A 17046-nucleotide genomic window follows, 5' to 3' on the forward strand; every position below is an offset into this window, starting at 1 on the left:
ATCTAGTTTCTTTAGTCCTGTGATCATGAGTTCACTTTAGTGTGAATGTCCTTCGGTGGCCTTTTTCTTCACTTTATCAGGTACCATTTTGACCCACAGTTTATTATTAATGTAACCAGGTCTGATTAAGTCACTTTGAGCTGACATTTTTTTTTTTCCTATATCATGTGGCATTTCTTTTCTTAGGAGCAGGATGTTCCAGTCCTAAGCCAGATGTGATTACCTTACTGGAGCAAGAGAATGAGCCCTGGATGGCAGTGAGGGCAGGGACAAGAAGCTGGTACACAGGTGAGTGACAGCAAAGCAGGAGGGAGGAGCCATCACAGCTTACAGCCCACAGGTCGGGGAGGAGGCTGCCTCTCACCTGTTGTTTGGAAAGCTCCCTTCAAAGGCCCAAGGCCTGTGGAGAAAAGGCCGGAAACCTGGGAAGACATTATGGTCCTCTAAACACGAGCTGCCAAAGGAACTTTATCTTTGCCCCCATTTGCCAGGCTTCTTGGTTTTCTTCTTATACTTTCCCCTTCCTTTCAAAGAGGGACCTGCTTGCTTTCTTCCCTGCTAACAGCCATTTTACCTGTATTTCCAGGTCCTCTTTTACCTTTACACTTTTACTCATTTCTACATTGCCTAAAATTATTTTATTCAATAATTATGCACTTACTCTAAGCCAAGCACTGTCTTAGAGTCTAAGCACTATTGTTACAGGTTCCTGTATGTTCATGGAGTTGTTGATGTTGTAGTAAAGGAGACATATAGTAAGCAAGTAAACAGACAGATAATGTAATATCAAGTAGTGATATATGTTGTGGAGAAAACAAATAAGCAGGGTAAGGAGACAGGATGTTGAGGGGTTGTCAGAGCTAATTTAGATAAATTTAGTGCCTTAGGCTGGGTTCTCTAGAGAAGCAAAACCAGTAAAGCATATAAACATAAGGAAACAGCTCATGCGACTGTAGGGGTTGGAACGTCCCAAGTCCTTGGATCAGGATAGAATCCTTTCCCAATTCACGAAGCTGCTGAAGCTGGTGAACCCAAGATGAGCAGGTCGGAGAGCAGGGCTCCTGCTCACAGGCTGTGAAGGTCGAGGGATCCCCAAGGTCGGCAGCGAAGACTGTAAGGTTTCTCCTGAATCACGTAGCTGCAGCGGCTGGTGAACCCAAGATAGGCACGTTGGGGAGCAAGACTCTTGCTCGCAGGCTATAAAGATCAGTGAATCCCAAGATGAACAGGTAAGCTGCTAGCTCAAGTCCCAAGAACCAGAGGTCAAACAAGACAGCTGCTGGATCCAGAACAAGCCAACCACCTTTGCAAGGTGAGCAGGAAGGAAGCAGATGGTGGAAGGCAGAAAGATGAAGGCTGAGGGGACGGTGAGCCACCACAGGTCCCACCCCCACCGGTACCACTCAGCAGATTCCATCACGGGGGTGATCACATACCAAATTTCAACAGGGAAGTGATCACAACATTATACGACTGCCAAAACACTGAGAATCATGGCCCAGCCAAGTTGACACACCATCTTAACCATCACGGTTAGGAAAGGCCATCTCTTTAAAGACAGGTGTGAAGTAAGGCCTCACGTCATGTCAATACTGGGGAAGAATGTTCCAAGCAGAGTGAACCGCAGGTGCAGAGGTTCTGAGATGGTGTCATCTGTGCTCCCAAACCAGGTTATGCCAGCTGGTGTGGATATTACTGTGCAATTACTTTTGTATTCATGTTTTTATTTCTCTTGGGTTTTCGTTTCTCTTGAGAATGTATAGAAATGGAATTGCTGAGTCACAGGATATCTGTCTTTTCTTTAGCATATGGAAAACCCCTCCTCCCCCCTCCCCAAAATCCATTGCCGTCGAGTAGATTCCAACTCATAGCGACCCTATAGGACAGAGTAGAACTGCCCCATAGGGTTTCCAAGGAGTGCCTGGTGGATCTGAACTGCCGACCTTTTGGTTGGCGGCCATAGCTCGCAACCACTGCACCACCTGGGCTCCTGATATGTACAGAGGTATAATTTACATAACATAAAATACACCCATTTTAAGTTCTATAACTTAAAAATAGCTTTATTAAAGTATAATTGACATACAACAAACTGTGTATACTTAAAAAGTATACAATTCAATAAGCTGACTGCAGTGTCACTATATTTATGAGCTCTTAGTAAAGACCATGTGGGCAGAGCAGAGATCAGACACTTTTCTAGGTGAGGTCCACAGGTTTTCATTATAGAATAAAAACGACAGGGATGAGTAGAATAGCATACATCATCATCAGCCTAGTCTTCCTGAAACTAGGCTCCCGTCTCAGGGTGATGATAGATTGCATCTAAGTATGCCCCAGTTTGCATCTTGGGAGGAGAACGCCTGAGTTCCTCTCTTCCAGGGTTAGATATTAATTGGATAGCCATGTCTATGTGCTAAATAGCATGTGCAGAGAACAGGTAGGGGAAAGGGTAACACAAGGAGGCAGTGAAAGATAAAACCAAAACCAAACCCAGTGCCGTCGAGTCAATTCCGACTCACAGCGACCCTGTAGGAGAGAGAACTGCCCCCATAGAATTTCCAAGGAGCGCCTGGCGGATTCAAACTCCCGACCCTTTGGTTAACAGCCGTAGCACTTAACCACTACACCATTCAACGAAACCAACTTAACCATTTCCCATTCAACGAAAGATAAAAAGGCGGTCATAAAAGTGGAAGGCCCCCTGTAGGCAATGTACATCATTTATTGCCCCTGTTTAGGCGATTCTAGATTTACTGGCCGAAGAGAACAGCCCTTCCTCCTTTACCCCACCCACTAAGACAGCTTAACAGAGTTCTGGGTTTCTTCAGAGGGTATCATCTCCCCCTAGGGCACGTACTTTACCTTATGTCTGTTAGTAGCTTTTATGTCCGTTAGCAGCTAGGGAGACAGTGAGAGAGAGTTACAGCCTACTGGTGCACTCGGCACTGGCCTGTGCACACACCTGTGAGACCATTACACAGCCCGAAACAGAAACATGTCCGTCGCCTCCAGGAGTCATCCTACCCTCATGTTCCTCCCCAAGCAACTGCTGATCTGCCTTCTGTCACTGTAGTTTGCACTTTCTAGAGTTTTACATCAATGGAATCACACTATGTCTCATTTTTTACATTTAATTTCATTCACTCCTCATAATTATTTTGAGATCCACCCATGTTGCCGTGTGTATCAGTAGGCCATTCCTTTTGATTGCTGGCTAATACTACGTTATATAGATATAGTACTTCTTGTTATCCATTTACTTGTTGATGGGCATTTGGGTTATTTCCAGTTTGGGGCTGTTATGAATAAAGCTGCCATGAACACTCAGGTAAAAGTGTTTGTGTAGACACGTGCTTTCATTCGTCTTGGGTAAATATCTGGGAGTGGAATGGGTAGATCATATGGTAAATATATGTTTAAAGTTTTAAGACAGTGCCACGCAGTTCTCCAAAGTGGTTGTACCATTTTACTTGCCCAGCGGCAGTGTAGAAAATTCCAGGCCTTCCACATACTCACCAGCACTTGGTACGGTCACTTAAAAAAATTTTTTTAGCTATGCAAAGAGGTGTGTAGTGGTATCATGTTGTGGTTTTAATTTTCATTCCCCTAATGTCTAGTGATGTTGAGCAACTTTTCATGTGCTTAATTTGTCATCCATGTGTTTTCTTTGGTAAAGTGTCTATTAGAATCCTTTGCCAGTTTTCTAATTCAGTTGTTTGTTTGCATATTACTGAGTTTTGAGAGTTATGTTTTGTGGATTCAAGTCCTTTATCAGATGTGTGATTGGCAAACATTTTTTTCCATTTTGTGGTTTGTCTTTTCGTTCTCTTAACAGTGTTTTCTGAACAGTACAAGATCTTAATTCAACTCCAGTTTATCACTTTTTTCTTTTATGGACTGTGCTTTTAGTGTCATCTCTAAAAATCTTTGCCAGACCCAAGGTCACAAAGACTTTCACCTATGTTTTCTTCTAGGATTGTTACTGTTTTGGGGTTTTTGATCCATTTTGAGTTAATTTTTTATAAACAATGCAAAGCATGAGTCCATTTTTTTTTTTTTTGGCATATGGATATCCAATTTTTTCAGCAGTATTTGTTGAAAAGACTATCCTTTTCCCACTGAATTGCCTTTAAATTTTATTGAAAATCAGTTGACCACGTATGTGTAGTTCTGTTTCTGGACCCTATATTCTGTTTCATTAGTCTATTTGTTCTTCTTTATACCAATATAAGTACTGCCTTCATCCCTGTAACTTTATGATAAATCTTGAATTTAAGTAGCGTTAGTCATTTAACAGTGTTCTTTTTCAAAGTTGTTTTAAACCAGTGTCCCAGTCCTAGGATAAATCCCACTTGGTCATGGTGTATAATCGTTTTTATATGCTGATGGATTCAGTTTGCTAGCATTTTATTGAGATTTTTGCATCTGTATACATAAGAAATATTGGTCTGTGGTTTCCTTTTCTTTTGATGTCAGGTTTTGGTATCAGGCTAATACTGGCCTCACAGAAGGAGTTGAGAAATATATCCTCATCTTCTATTTTTTGGAAGAGTTTGTGAAAGACTGGTGTTAATTCTTTACATGTTTGGTAGGATTCACCAGTGCAGCCATCTAGACCTGGGATTTTCTTTGCAGAAGTTATTACATTTGTAATTGAATGTGTTTACTTACTATTTTCGATTTCTTCTTGAGTCAGTTTTGGTAGTTTTCCATTTCTAAGAATTTGTCCACTTCACCCAAGTTATCTAAATTATTGAAATACAAGTGTTCATAATATTCCTTTATAGTTCTTTTTATTTTTGTTTGGTCTAGGCGCCTGGGTGGCTCAAGTAATTTGTTGTCAGCTGCTAACCCAACGTTGGCAGTTTGAACCCACCCAGTGACTCTGGTGCACCGCTTCTGTAAAGATTACAGCTGAGAAGTCCCTGGGGAGCAGTTTACTCTGTAACACACGGGTCGCCATGAGTCAGGGCCAACTCAAGAGCAGCTAACAGCAACAACAAATTTTTGTATGGTCGCTACTAATGTCTACTCTTTCATTTCTTATTCTAGTAATTTGAGTCATCTCTCTTTTTCCTTAGTCAGTCTAGCTAACAGTTGGCCAATTTTGACTACCTTTTCAAAGTTCCAGCTTTTGGTTTCATTGATTTTCTGTATTTTTTTCCTACTAATTAATTTTCTCTGTAATCTTTTTCTTTCCATTTGCTTTATCTTTGGTTGCTCTTCTTTTTCCAGTATCTTAAGGTGGACGATTAGATTACTGACTTGAGATCTTTCCCTTTTTATATATGTATAAGCATTTACAACTATGTATTTTCCATTAAACACTGCTTTAGCTGCATCCCGTAAGTTTTGGTATTTTTTTTTTAAACATTTTATTGTGGTTTGGGTGAAAGTTTACAAAGCCAATTAGTTTCCCATTCAACAATTTATGCATTTTGTTTCATGATGTTAGCTGCAATCCCCTTAATGTGATAGCAATCTACCCACTTCCTCCCTGGGTACCCCGTTTCCATTTGCCCATCTTTCCTGCCCCTTCCTGCCTTCTGAACTTTGTTTTTGGGCAAATGCTGCCCTTTTGGTTTCATATGGTTGATTGTTCTGAAAAGTACATTCCTCACGGGTGTTACTGTTCACTTTATAAGCCTGTCTGTTGTTTGGCTGAAAGGTGATCTCCGGGAGTGGGTTCAGTTCCAGGTTTGAAGGGTGTCTGAGGGCCATAGTGGTTCCACCAGTCTCTATCAGACCCATAAGTCTGCTCTTTTCTATGAATTTGAATTTCGTTCTACATTTTTCTCCCACTCTGTCCAGGACCTTCTATTGTGATCCCGATCAGAGCGGTTGGTAGGGATAGCCAGGCACCATCTAGTTCTTCTGGTCTCAGGCTAGTGGAGGCTGTGGTTCGTGTGGTTCATTAGTCCTCTGGACTAATTGTTTCCTTGAGTCTTTGATTTTCTGCACTCTTCTTTGCTCCAGATGGGAAGAGACCAATAGTAGTATCCCAGATGGCCATTCATAAGCTTTTAAAACCCCAGTCGCTACTCACGAAACTAGGATGTAGAACATTGCCTTTATGGACTATGTTATACCAACTGACCTAGATGTCCCCCAAGACTATGGTTCTAAGCCCTCAAGCCCAGTGACTCAGTCCCTCAAGGTGTTTGGTTATGGCTAAGGAGTTTTTATACCTTTGCTCCCTGTATGTTCTACTGTATATTTGGATGTCTTGTAGCACATACAAATATGTATGTAGAAATATCCTCTGCCAAACTTATATATGCTCGTGTGTGTAATCCCATATGCCATCCCACACCTATTCAGCTTACATATCTACCCATGTATCCGCTCACAGATTATTGTTATCACTGTTATTGCAGGATTGTGTATGTAATAGTATATACCGTTGTTGCCTTTTACTCCTGCGTACCTCCCAGTGCCTTCCTTTGCTTCTGTCATGTGCTGACACCTACCTTATATGCCTACTATCTAGTTAGTGATTTTCCCTCCCTCCTCCTCCCATGCCTAGTAACCACCAAAGAATGTTTCTTTCTGTGTGTAAACCTTGACTTTTTATAACAGTAAAACCAAAATCATTGCTCTCCAGTCGATTCTGACTCAGCAACCCTCTAGGACACAGTAGAACTGCCCCATAGAGTTTCCAAGGAGCAGCTTGTGGATTCTAACTGCTGACCTTTTGGTTAGCAGCTAAATGCTTAACCACTGCACCACCAGGTTCTCATATGATATTTGTCCTTTTGTGACTGACTTACTTCACTCAGCATAATGTTCTCCAGGTTGATCCATGTCATGAGATGTTTCGTGGATTCATTGTTATTCTTTAACATTCCGTAATATTCCACTATGTGTACGTACCATAGTTTGTTTATCCACTCGTTCCTTGGTGGGCACTTAGATTGTTTCCATCTTTTTGCTATTGTGAATAATGCTGTGATGAACATGGGTGTGCATATTCATGTCATGGCTCAGGATCGTATGGTATCTCAAGTTCTGACTTTTTAAGGAAGCGCCATACCATTTTCCTCAGTGGTTGTACCATTTTACAATCCCACCAGCCGTGTATGAGAGTTCCAATCTCCTCACACCCACCAGCATTTGTTGTTTTCTGGCTTTTTGATCATTGCCATTAGTGCCAGGGTGAGATGATACCACATTGTTGTTTTGCTTTGCATCTTCCTAATGGCATATCCTTGTATTTGTTGGCTGCCTGAATGTTTTCTTTGGTGAAGCGTCTGTTTCTGTCCTTTGCCTCTTTTTTAATTGGATTGTCTTTGTTGTTGAAGAGCTGAAGTTTTCTATAGAGATTAGTCCCTTGTCAAATATGTCATTGCCATAATTTTTTTCCAGTCTGTAGGTTCTATTTTTACTCTTTTGAAGAAGTCTTTTGATGCACTTAAGTGTTTAATTTTTAGGAGGTCCTAGTCATCTAGTTTATCTTCTGCTGTTAGTGCATTTTTAGCTATGTTTGACAGTCCATGCCATAAATTAGGGCCCCTAGGTTTGCCCCTGTTTTTTCTTTAAAAAAAAAAAAAAAGTTTTTTTTTTTTTTGATCTTTATAGTTTTTTATATTTAGGCCTTTGATCCATCTTGAGTTAGTTTTTGTATATGGTGTGAGGTATGGATACTGTTTTATTTTTCTCTAAATGGATATCTAGTTTTACCAGCACCATTTGCTAAAGAAACTCTTTCCTCCCCATTTAACCGATGTCAGCCGTTTGTCAAAGATTAGCTGTCCACAGGTGGATGGATTACTTCTGGGTTCTCAGTTCTGTTCCGTTGGTCTATGTGTCTGTCATTGTACAGTGTCAGGCTGTTTTGGTTACCGTGGTTGTATAGTAGTTCTGAGATCGGGAACTGTGAGGCCTCCTACTTTGTTCTTCTCCTTCAGACCTCGCTTATCCAGAGTCTCTTTCCTTTCCATATGAAGTTGGTGATTAGTTTTTCTGTCTCTTTAAAGAATGTTAATGGAATCTGGATCAGGATTGTATTATATCTGTAGATCGCTTTGGACAATATTGACATTTTCACAATGTTAAGTCTTCCTAACCATGAGCATGGTGTGTTCTTCCATTTATGTAGGTTTCTTTTGTAGTTTTCTCTGTATGAGTCTTTTACATTCCTAGTCAGGTTTACTCCTAAGTATTTCATCTCTGATGGGGCGGGGGGGGGGTGGGTATTGTAAATAGTATTGTTTTCCTGATTTCTTTTTTGGAGTGCTCTTTGTTGGTGTAGAGGAATCCGACTGATTTTTGTATGTTGATCTTGTACCCTGCCACTTTTCTGAATTCATCTGTTAGTACGGTGCTTTCTTGTAGAATCTCTGGGATTTTCTACGTATAGAATCATTTCACCTGCAAATAGGGATAACTTCATTTCTTCCTTACTAATTTGGATGCCTTTTCTTTCCCTCTCTTGCTTTGTTGCTCTGGCTAGGAATTCCAGTACGATATTGAATAAGAGTCATGATAAAGGACATCCTTGTCTGGTTCCCATTCTCAAGGGGAATGCTTTCAGTCTCTCTCCTTTGACAATAATGATGGCTGTTGGTTTTGTATATATGCCATTATTTATGTTGAGGAATTTCCCTTCTATTCCTGTTTTGCTGGGTTTTTTCAGGAATGGGTATTGGATTTTATCAAACGCCTTTTCTTCATCAATTGATATGATCATGTGGTTCTTTTCCTTTTTTTTTATTTATGTGGTGGATTATGTTGATTGATGTTCTAATGTTGGACCATCTTTGTGTACCTGGTATGAAACCCATTTGGTCATGACGTATTATTTTTTGATATGGTGTTGGATTCTATTGGCCAGGATATTGTTGAGATTTTTTGTGTCTATATTCACAAGGGATATTGTCTATAATATTCTTTTTTCATGGTGTCTTTGCCTGGTTTTGGTGTCAGTGTTATGCTCACTTCATCGAATGAGACTTCAGGAGCGTTCTATCCTTTTCAATGTTCTGGAACAGTTAGAGCAAAATTGGTCTCAGCTCTTGTCTGAATGTTTGGTAGAATTCTCCAGTGAAGCTGTCTGGGCCAGGGCTTTTTTTTGGGAGTGGGGGGACAGTTTTTTTACGACCTCTTCAGTTTCTTCTTTTGTTATGGGTCTGTTCAAATTTTCTACTTCAGTTTGTGTTAGCTTAGGTAGGTCATGTGTTTCTAGAAATTTGTCCATTTCTTCTAGGTTTTCAAATTTGTCAGAGTATGATTCTTTATAGTGTTCTTTTATTATCCTTTTTATTTCAGTAGGTTCTGTTGTAACATCACCCATCTCGTTTATTATTTGTGTTATTTGCTTCTTTTTTTTCCTTTCTCAACTTGCCCAGTGGTTTGTCGATTTAACTAATCCTTTCAAAGAACCAACTTCTAGTCTTGTTAATTCTTTCTATTGTTTTCTTGTTTCATTTATTTCTGCTCTAATCTTTATTATTTCCTTTCGTCTGATGGCTATGGGCTTTTTTTGCTGGTCTATTTGTTGGAGTTGTAGGGTTTAGGTATTGATTTTGGCTCTTCTTTTACTATTACAAATTGACATCTGAGCAGTACTTTCACTGTGTCCCAGAGGTTTTGGTATGTTGTGTTTTCGTTCTTGTTGATTCTAGGAATCTTTATATCATTTTTTATTTCTTCTATTATCCAGTGGTTTTTAAGCAGAGTGTTATTCAGTTTCCATGTAAGAGAATGAAAAGACAGACCACAAAATGGAAGAAAATATTTGCCAATCATACATCCGATAAAGAACTTGTATCCACAATACATAACTCTTAAAACTCAATAATATGAAACCAAACAACTTCTGAGGAAGGGACATTTAACCTGAGGCCTGAAGGGTGAGAAGGAGCCAGCCACACAAAGAGCCAAAGTCAGATGTCTCTGGATGAGAGAGCAGCTTGTAAAAAGCCTTAGGATACAGCAAAGATTGTGGCATATTATAGGACCTAGGGTCCCTTGTGGTATAGATTCTCAAAATGATCGGCATCAAAATCATCTGATGAGAAAGACCACATGCCATGTAAAGTCTAAAACTTTTTTTATAGAAAAACTTCGCTAACCCCTACTCTAAGCCTTTCACACACTTTTAATGTGTATTATGTTACTTATCTCCTATTTCTACTGTAAGATGCAACCTCCCACGCCACCCACAACACAGAAAAATGGCATTATGGCATTTTTTTTTCCCTTCTTGCTTTTTTTTTCAGATTTGGAGTCCAAGTATGTCACCAAGAAGTTATTTCCAGAACAGGATATTTATGAAATATATTTATCTCAATGGCAGACAGTGGAAAAAAGTAAAACCTGCATTGATGAGGACACCATTTTCAGAAATGGATTGCAATGCAAACATGAATTTGAGACAGAGGAAGAATATCAAATGGGATGCACTAGTGAAATGATACTCAGAAAACATGTATCTCTTCCTCTACATCAGAAAATTCATACTGGAGAGAAATTATATGAATGTGCAGAATGTAGAAAGGCCTTTAGACAACAGTCATACCTTATTCAACATCTGAGAATTCATACTGGTGAGAGACCCTATAAATGTAAGGAATGTGGGAAAGCCTTTTGTCGTGTGGGAGACCTTAGAGTACATCAGACAATTCATGCTGGGGAGAGACCTTATGAATGTAAGGAATGTGGGAAGTCCTTTAGACTTCATTACCACCTTACTGAACATCAGAGAATACATTCTGGTGTGAAACCCTATGAGTGTAAGGAATGTGGGAAGTCCTTTAGTCGTGTTAGAGACCTTAGAGTACATCAGACAATTCATGCTGGGGAGAGACCTTATGAATGTAAGGAATGTGGGAAGGCCTTTAGACTTCATTATCAACTTACTGAACACCAGAGAATTCATACTGGTGAGAGGCCTTATGAATGTAAGGTTTGTGGAAAGACCTTTAGAGTGCAACGACATCTTAGTCAGCATCAGAAAATTCATACTGGTGTAAAACCGTATAAATGTAATGAATGTGGAAAGGTCTTTAGTCATGGCTCATACCTTGTTCAACATCAGAAAATTCATACCGGTGAGAAACCCTATGAATGTAAAGAATGCAGTAAGTTTTTTAGTTTTCATGCAGAACTTACTCGACATCATAGAATTCATACTGGTGAGAAACCCTATGAATGTAAAGAATGTGGAAAAGCCTTTCGTCTTCAAACAGAGCTTACTCGGCATCACAGAATTCATACTGGTGAGAAACCGTACAAATGTAAGGAATGTAGGAAAGCCTTTATTTGTGGCTATCAACTTACTTTACATCTGAGAACTCACACCGGTGAGATTCCTTATGAATGTAAGGAATGTGGGAAAACCTTTAGTAGTCGCTATCATCTTACCCAACATTACAGAATTCATACTGGTGAGAAACCCTATGGATGTAAAGAATGTGGAAAAGCCTTTCGTCTTCAAGCAGAACTTACTCGACATCACAGAATTCATACCTATGAAAAACCCTATGAATGTACGGAATGTGGGAAGGCCTTTATTCGTAGCAATCAACTTATTTCACACCAGCGAACTCACACCAATGAGAATGCCTTTGAATGTACGGAATGTGGAAAGGTTTTTAGTCGTCACTATAATCTTACTCAGCATTACAAAATTCATACTGGTGAGAAACCCTATGAATGTAAAGAATGTGGGAAGGCCTTTCGCTTTCAAACGGAACTTACTCAGCATCACAGAATTCACACTGGCGAAAAGCCCTATAAATGTAAAGAATGTGGGAAAGCCTTTATTCGTAGCAATCATCTTACTCAACATCACAGAATTCATACTGGTGAGAAACCTTACAAATGTAAGGAATGTGGGAAGACCTTTAGTCGTCACTATCATCTTACTCAACATCACAGAATTCATACTGGTGAAAAACCCTATTTATGTAAAGAATGTGGGAATGCTTTTATTTGTAGTTATCAACTTACCTTACATCAGAGGATTCACACTGGTGAGATTCCATATGAATGTACAGAATGTGGAAAGACCTTTAGTCGTCGGTATCATCTTACTCAACATTTTAGACTTCATACTGGTGAGAAACCATATGGATGTAAAGAATGCGGGACTACTTTTCGTCTTCAAGCAGAACTTGCTCGACATCACACAATTCATACTGGTGAGAAACCCTATAAGTGTAAAGAATGTGGGAAGGCCTTTAGTGTTAATTCGGAACTTACTCGACATCACAGAATTCATACTGGTGAAAAGCCCTATAAATGTAAAGAATGTGGGAAGGCCTTTATTCGTAGTGATCAACTTACTTTACATCAGAGAAATCATATTAGTGAGGAAACCCTACAAATATAGAGTATATATAGTATATATTAGCTTTCAGGAAATATTCATAACTCTTACAACACCAATGAGTTCATAATTTAATATAAAAATCCAAAACCATTGCCATCGAGTTGATTCTGACTCACAGTGACCGTATAAGACAGAGCAGAACTGCTCCATAGCGTTTCCAAGGAGTGTCTAGTGGATTCAAACTGCCAACGTTTTGATAAGCAGCCAAATGCTTAACCACGTTTGTTAGGGAATGTGAGAAAACTTATACTAGATTACGCGTGGGAATCCTTTTTGCTTCATGTTCACAGCTTAACAGAAATGGTTTTATATATGCTATATCTTCATTTAAAAAGTTGAAAAACTGTAACATCACCCAGTCATGGTTAAACTTTAGCAGATTGATACTGGTGCAGTACATCTCAAACCATCCAAGGTGAAGGACCCCCCACCTCATCTTTTTGTAAGATACAATAAAAAATGAATTACCAGAAAAAAGAAATGGAAAGAAAACCAAAATACGAAAGCCAATTTTTTTTTTAATTAGATTTAATGGGCATAAATTAACTCTCAAATTACTGTAAAGGTTTCTAAATGCTTATTTTTGGTGTCAGTACTTAGCTCATTACAGACCAGAAGTCAACAATTTGCAGACTGGTTTCAGTCCATGGACCACACTTTGTATAGCACTGTAACAGAACATGGCGCCCTGGTGGCACGGTGGTTAAGAGCTATGATGAACTATGACTGCTAACCAAAAGGCAGGTAGTTCGAATTCACCAGCCTCTCCCTGGAAACCCTAAAGGGCAGTTCTCTGTCCTGTAGGGTTGCTGAGCCAGAATTGACAGGATTGGTTTTCTGGTAACAGACAACAATTCTGTCAGTGTAATGGCTGTGGGAAGACTTTAGCCATGGTACGTGCTTTACTATAATTCTTACAACTCCACCTCTGCCTATGTGGTATCTGCCAAAACACTCCTCCCCCCTGTGCCTCGGTTTTAAAATGTTGATAATAGTATTTACATGAGGATGAAATGTTACAAGATAAAACCTTTAAGAGAATATTTGGCCCACAACGTGCTCAGTAAGTATTTTTCTTGTTTTTATCACTAGTGATACTGTTAGTAAATTTGAGTGCGAGGAAAACCCTGTACATATAAGGAATTCATGACAACCTTCCACTGCCATTCACTCCTCATTTAAAATCGAAATAATTAGTTGTGACTAAAATACAGTAAACCACCATTTCTAAAATTAGGTCTCATCTCTGAAAATCAATATGAGAAAAATCTGTGGATTTAATGAGTGTGAAAATTATGAGAGTAAAGCTTCTGAAGAATACGAGTGGTGAAGCTTTTTCTTTTCACAATAAATTTAAAAAATGGATGTTATAGTCTGCTTTTTCTGCCCACAATTCATGATAAATTAGAAACTAACAAGCAACCATAAGACCACTGTCCATTTGGAAAAGTTAAAAGAATAGTACAATGACCACCGGTGTGTGCTCTCAAGAGTCAATGGTTGTTTATGTTTCATATTTGGTTTACATATTCTCTGCTGTAGTATAAATTACAGACATCACATTTCCCCTCACTGTATGTAAACGTGCACGTCCCAAGAATAAAAGCCCTCTCCTACTTAATCACTGTATAATTTAGTACCTAAAGAGATTAACTATAGTTCCATCATCTGTAATACTCAGTCCATATTCATATTTCCTCACTTGTGTGAAGAATGCTTTTCATAGATAACTTTTAAACTTCAAGAACCAAAATAAATTCATGGATTGCATTTGGCTATGTCCTGTCAGTCATTTTTAATAATAACACCCTCTCCCCCAACTTCATTTTGACATTGATTTTTTGAAGAGTTCCAGACAGTTGTCTTGTAGAATGTCACATTCTGAATTTTTATCATGAGCCAATTAGGCTCAGATTAAATATTTTGGCAAGAATAGTTAATAGGTGATACTTTGTATTTAATTTTATTTTGCGTTTATGTTATCCTACATTTGATCGCTTGGTGTAGCACAGTATATTTCTGAAAGATAGCCACACCAATATATCCCATCCAACATTGTTTATTTTATAATGTGATGTTGACAGTCCCCCATCAAGAGGCGGGGCCCATGGTCCTTCCTTTTGAATCTGGGAAAGCAGACAGAAATAATGATAAGACTTGTAAAACACTATGTGACTTCCAAGACTAAGTCACAAAACACAATACAGTTTCCACCTGGCCCCCTGGGAAATCTCACCCTTGAAGCCCAGCCATCATGCTGTGAAGGAACCAAGTAGCTACATGGAAATATCAACTAGAAGTGTCCCGTCTACAGAGTCCTGGCTGAGTCTCAAGTAACATCAACCTCCGGATGTGTGAATGTGTGAGCTTCCAGATGATTCTAGACCCCAGCCTTCAAGCCATCCCAGCTGGTGCCAAGTGAAGCATAGACAAACTGTCCACCTTTAGCCTGCCCAGATTGCAAATTCGTGCATAAAATATTGTTATTTCAAGCCACTAAGTTTTGGGGTGGTTTGTTAACTGAAATACTAGGATCCTCTGTTGTAAAGCTAAGTATTTCTTTCCATTTAATAAGTATTTTTAGGGTGATGCTTTGGCAGTTCCACCTGGAAATTCAAAATCACCAATAATACAACTATACTAAAGAGAAAACTAAAATATAAGGGACAATTTAGAAATGAGTGATAATGAGATATGGCCATTTACTCATCGAAAAACTGATAATGTATTCTGGAAACAAATACTAAGAAGGGCCAGCATTTTCCCCCTCCTGCTCACACCTTTATCCTGAGTGCTTCATACAATCTCTCTAACATAGTAAGCACTTGATAAAACTGTTAAAAGACTGAATAAGCATTCACCTCAAGAAACTAGGGGAAAATAAATGAAAGAAATGAAACAAAAAACCAAACCTGTTGCTGTCAAGCCGATTCCGACTCATAGCGACCCTATGTAGAACAGAAAGAAACTCTGCCCAGTCCTGCACCATCCTCATAATCCCTGTTATGCTGTAGCCCACTGTTGCAGCCACTCTATCAGTCCATCTCGTTGAGGGTGTTCCTTTGTTTCGCTGACCTTCTACCAAGTATGATGTCCTTCTCCAGGGACTGGTCCCTCCTGATAAGAAGTCCAAAGTACAGGAACCAAGTCTCACCATCCTTACTTCTAAGGAGCATTCTGGTTGTACTTCTTCCAAGACAGATTTGTTTGTTTTTCTGGCAGTCCATGGTATATTCAGTATTCTTCGCCAACACCGTAATTCAAAGGCATCAATTCTTCGGTCTTCCTTATTCACTGTCCATCTTTTGCATGCCTATGAGGCAATTGAAAATACCATGGCTTTAGTCAGGCATACCTTAGTCCTTAAAGTGACATCTTTGCTTTTTAACACTTCACTATGTAATAGGTGCCATCATTTCCTAACATTTGCAGATTATTTCTGTATGTTAACAATTCAGTGTAACAAAAAGTTGAGTATTTTGAGTCATATAATAAAGCAAATAACAGTTAATAGGGCAGTGGATTATTCCTCCAAAGTGCCATATATTTGTAACCTGGGGAAAGAGTGCCTTAATCCAACATATCTGAAAGAATTCTCTGGGAATGCTAGTACTTAGTGGTACTTGAAAAAGTTTTCTGTGGTCACAGAGGCTTATGAAGTGCTGAATACTAAATACCTTCTATGAAAAAATGCTTATTTCAGACTCTCAAGAGTCTTAAAGAGCCTACAGTAAAGAATGGACCAGGCAGTGTTTCGTTCTGTTGTGCACAGGGTCGCTCGACAGCACCTAACAACAACAACAACATGGTAGAGAATATTTGCTTAACTTTATCTCAGTGTGTCTTCAAATTTACTAAGGAAGTTTCATTCACAATACCTAATGATATCTTTGAAGCCCTCATGGTACAGTGGTTAAGAGCTCGGCTGCTAACCAAAAGGTGAGCAGTTCAAATCCACCAGCCACTCCTTAGAAACCCTGTGGAGCAGTTCTCCTCTGTCCTATAGGGTCACCACGGTCAGAACTGACTTGATGGCAACAGGTTTTTTTAAAGGGTATCTTTGGAATGTGAACCCGCACTAGAAATGCTGCTATAACCAACAAAGAGTGACAGTAAAGATGAAATGTGCAGATATGATGGCAGATGCCTAGCTATGTCTGGAAAGGATGGAAAGGAAACGCCTGGTGCATTTCTCTGCCGCTGCATCTTCCTCTGGAGTCAGCTGCCTGCTCTCTGAATGTAGGGCTGGTATTTTTCTACAAAATTTTTTTTAAGAAATTAAAAATTACAGTATATGCAAAATTACTTATATGAATATACTGAATGTATTTAAGCCTGTTGACTGGCATTTAGATTTTGACAATTTTTCACTATTTCAAATATATCACAATGAATATCATTATCTGCGATCACTAGTTATGATTTCTCTAATTGTATACACCTAGAAGTAGACTTGCCGATACATTACATACAGGTAGTCCCTGACTTACAACATATTCCAGTTAGGAGGAACCCCACTTAAGACTTGTTTTTTTTTTGGTACATCTTATCATTAGTAACATGTAATACGTCTGCAGTTCAAATCCACCAGGCACTCCTTGGAAGCTCTCTGGGGCAGTTCTACTCTGTCCTATAGGGTCTCTATGAGTCAGAATCGACTCCATGGTAACAGGGTTTTTTTTGTGAGGGAGGGGTATAGTTTCACTTTG

General features: G+C 39.3%; 1 protein-coding gene and 1 long non-coding RNA gene across 3 annotated transcripts in view; one reads left to right on the forward strand and one right to left on the reverse strand.

Annotated features, from left to right (window-relative positions):
- LOC100673526 (zinc finger protein 546) overlaps positions 1 to 15255 on the forward strand; it is a 32014-nt gene extending 16759 nt beyond the window's left edge. For both annotated transcript variants that reach the window (XM_023539908.2, XM_023539907.2), the window contains 2 exons: positions 187 to 288; positions 10224 to 15255. In XM_023539908.2, coding sequence (XP_023395676.1) covers positions 187 to 288; positions 10224 to 12337 — 2216 coding nt within the window. In that variant the 3' untranslated portion in view covers positions 12338 to 15255. The remainder of the gene's footprint in view (positions 1 to 186; positions 289 to 10223) is intronic.
- Positions 1 to 17046, reverse strand: part of LOC135232759 (uncharacterized) — a 37018-nt gene that overhangs the window by 6608 nt on the left and 13364 nt on the right. The window contains exons 2-3 of the long non-coding RNA XR_010323307.1: positions 15250 to 15650; positions 11956 to 12156 (exon numbers count right to left, since the gene is read on the reverse strand). This is a non-coding gene — a long non-coding RNA (uncharacterized LOC135232759). The remainder of the gene's footprint in view (positions 1 to 11955; positions 12157 to 15249; positions 15651 to 17046) is intronic.

The sequence above is a fragment of the Loxodonta africana genome, chromosome 11 (assembly GCF_030014295.1).
Source record: "Loxodonta africana isolate mLoxAfr1 chromosome 11, mLoxAfr1.hap2, whole genome shotgun sequence".
In the NCBI taxonomy this organism is placed as follows: domain Eukaryota; kingdom Metazoa; phylum Chordata; class Mammalia; order Proboscidea; family Elephantidae; genus Loxodonta; species Loxodonta africana.